Source organism: Sinocyclocheilus anshuiensis, unplaced genomic scaffold (genome assembly GCF_001515605.1).
Source record: "Sinocyclocheilus anshuiensis isolate Anshui unplaced genomic scaffold, SAMN03320099.WGS_v1.1 scaffold1473, whole genome shotgun sequence".
Taxonomy (NCBI): domain Eukaryota; kingdom Metazoa; phylum Chordata; class Actinopteri; order Cypriniformes; family Cyprinidae; genus Sinocyclocheilus; species Sinocyclocheilus anshuiensis.
Window position 1 is genome coordinate 411587 of NW_015548335.1, and position 2900 is coordinate 414486.

At 36.2% G+C, this 2900-nt stretch overlaps 1 protein-coding gene across 4 annotated transcripts in view; it reads right to left on the reverse strand.

Annotated features, from left to right (window-relative positions):
- Window positions 1–777: 777 nt before the first annotated feature.
- Window positions 778–2900, reverse strand: part of LOC107656527 (tensin-1) — a 69814-nt gene continuing 67691 nt past the window's right edge. For all 4 annotated transcript variants that reach the window (XM_016444409.1, XM_016444408.1, XM_016444406.1 and 1 more), the window contains one exon: window positions 778–1743. In XM_016444409.1, the coding sequence (XP_016299895.1) occupies window positions 1602–1743 (142 nt within the window). In that variant the 3' untranslated portion in view covers window positions 778–1601. The remainder of the gene's footprint in view (window positions 1744–2900) is intronic.

The window sequence follows — 2900 nt, forward strand, 5'->3', positions numbered from 1 at the left end:
ACAGCAACGGCTCATGGACGCTAACAACTGCAGACCAGGAGCTAAAAGTTGATGCTGGACACGTGCATAAAAGATCTCGAGAAGATATTGTGTTCAATTCAGCTCAGAGGTTACAACTACCTGCTTGGAAAGTGCAATAGAACAGAATATAAAATCAGATGTCCATCCATTACTGTGATTTCACAAAGACTTTTCCCAAGTGAAAAGAGCTGAATGCAACATTTTGATTCTTGATGGAGTTTTGGTTCCTTGCCACTGTCGCCTTTGGTTTGCACACTTGGGGTTTATTCAGAAAACTATTATCAATTTGACTGCACTGACTATCCGATGAGAACAACTTAAAGGGTTAGTTCACCCAAAAATGGAAATTCTGTCATTAATTACTCACCCTCGTGTTGTTCGAAACCCGAATTTTCATTTTTGGGTGAACTAACCCTTTAATCTGAATCGAGCTGGTTAATAACACTATTGTCTTCTCTAGAGCTGCCTTTGAATTCATTTTAAATACTGATAAACTTTTCAACATTGACACTGTTGTTAGTGAACTGAATTGAACCAATATTGAACTAAACTGAGCTGAATGACACGATTTTCTTCTGTATGTTGCTTTACAGCTGAAACTGAAGTTCTTCCATAATTAATGAATTTTGCAAATTTACTGGAATTTCCTGTTTTATTACTGTGCAGCTGCTTTGAAACAATCTGTATTGTATAAAGCGCTAGGAAATAAATGCGACTTGAACACTTTTAAACTTTTTTTTGTTTTTTATATATATATATAATGTCGCCATTATTTTTTCCTTGCTCGTCACCTCTCAATCTGACTTCAAATGCCATTGTATTGCACTTTCCTGAGTTGATATCTAAAAATTAAGACTTTCCAAATGGAAACTGCTGGATATTTATGGAGCACAGGTGAATGGAGACGCTGAATTACTGAAACAACAACTCCAGCATCCTATTTTCTCTGAGAAGAGCATCTTTGAGGATAGGAATATCTAACTCTTACTTATATCTTCTGCCAGATCTGTTACGTACAAGGGATCTTTAAAATCCCCACAAGGTTTTGAGTTTATCCAGAGTGGACTCTTAAATTGGCTTATGAAAAGGTCTTGCACTTGTAGCGTGAGAAACAGGAGCCGCTTTCAGAAGGAAAAGAGGTGATGCTTCAGTTCATATGTACAGTTTTAACGAAGCAGCCGTGGTTTACCAAGATATACAAGGACGCTTGAATAATGATTGGTTTGTCCTGACTGCTCTCTTATCTTTGGTACATCAGCCCCACATTTCAGCCTCCTCATCAACCTTTTTTTTTTACTTTTTCTTTTCCTTTTTTTCTTAAAAAAAGAGCAACAAAATCACCGACATAATTTCCACGTCCCCATCCGAGTGAGATGAAGATCACCTCCCCTCTGTACTTCACTCCTCTACACCCACACTGCACTTCCTCTGTCCCTCTTCCTCACTGCCGTCCAAATAACCCTTCCTCACACATACACACAGCCTCTCACCCAAACATACAGAACGAAAAACAGAAACTTAAAAAGCATTCGAACAGAACAAGATGAAAGTCCTCCAGAAAGCAGCGTTGCGTGAAGAGTTCACCGCTTCTGAGAGTTGATCATCACTTTAGAGACGAAGTTGACGATGGCCGTGGCCGGTTGATCGGGATCCATCTCAGCGAACAGGTGACTGACGTTGTCTGTCGTGCTGCCTTGCTTTCTGGCCACAAAGCCAAAGAACCTGTGAAGTAGAAAAAAATCTTAATGTATGTATTATAATAATACACTGTATGTATTAAGGACAGTTCACACAGAACGCGTTCTTGCATTCTGTCTGCAAGATCAGGAGCTAGTGAAAACTTGAAACTTGTTAGAGAGATTCACAACAGTACTTGGATGAATCTTACAAAACATGTCCAGGTCACATTCCACCCCAAAATTGAAAGAAATAAAAAACGACCTGGAATGTAACTAAATATTCATTCAGATTTCTGTGACTAAACACACTTAACAATAAAACTTGTACAATCAACATAAAGGAAGTATAATTTTAAATATGTTATATATATATATATAAATGTGTGTGTGTGTGTGTGTGTGTAAATTAATATTTGTGATTAGGATTGATGCTGAATTATTTTAATTATTTATTAATGCGTTAAACAGTACACAAAACATTAACATTTGTGAGATATTTGTCAAATTTACTAGCAATTTCTGAGTGAAAATTGTTTCTACACTATTTTTTTTTTCAGTGTGTATACCGTATATATCATGCACCCTTTATAAGCACTCTTCCCACAGAAATATATTTGCCAAGCAAAACTAATATGTGAGCCTGGACCACAAAACCAGTCTTAAGTCGCTGGGGTTTATTTGTAGCAATAGCCAAAGATATAATTGTATGGGTCAAAATGATCGATTTTTCTTTTATGCCAAAAATCATTAGGATATTAAGTAAAGATCATGTTCCATGAAGATATTTTGTAAATGTCCTACTGTAAATATATCGCAACTTAATTTTTGATTAGTAATACGCATTGCTAAGAACTTCATTTGGACAACTTTAAAGGCGATTTTCTCAATATTTAGATTTTTTTGCACCCTCAGATTCCAGATTTTCAAATAGTTGTATCTCGGTCAAATATTGTCCTATCTTAACAAACCATACATCAATGGGAAGCTTATTTATTCAGCGTTCAGATTGTGTATAAATCTCAATTTCGAAAAATTGACCCTTATGACTGGTTTTGTGGCTATATATATATATATATATATATACACATATATATAATTTCCGTAATTTTTCATATTTATGGAACTGGGCTAGGGCTGCACGATTAATCGCATGCGATATTTAACGCGCATCTTGTCAGAAAGCCGGTTCTGTAATCAGCG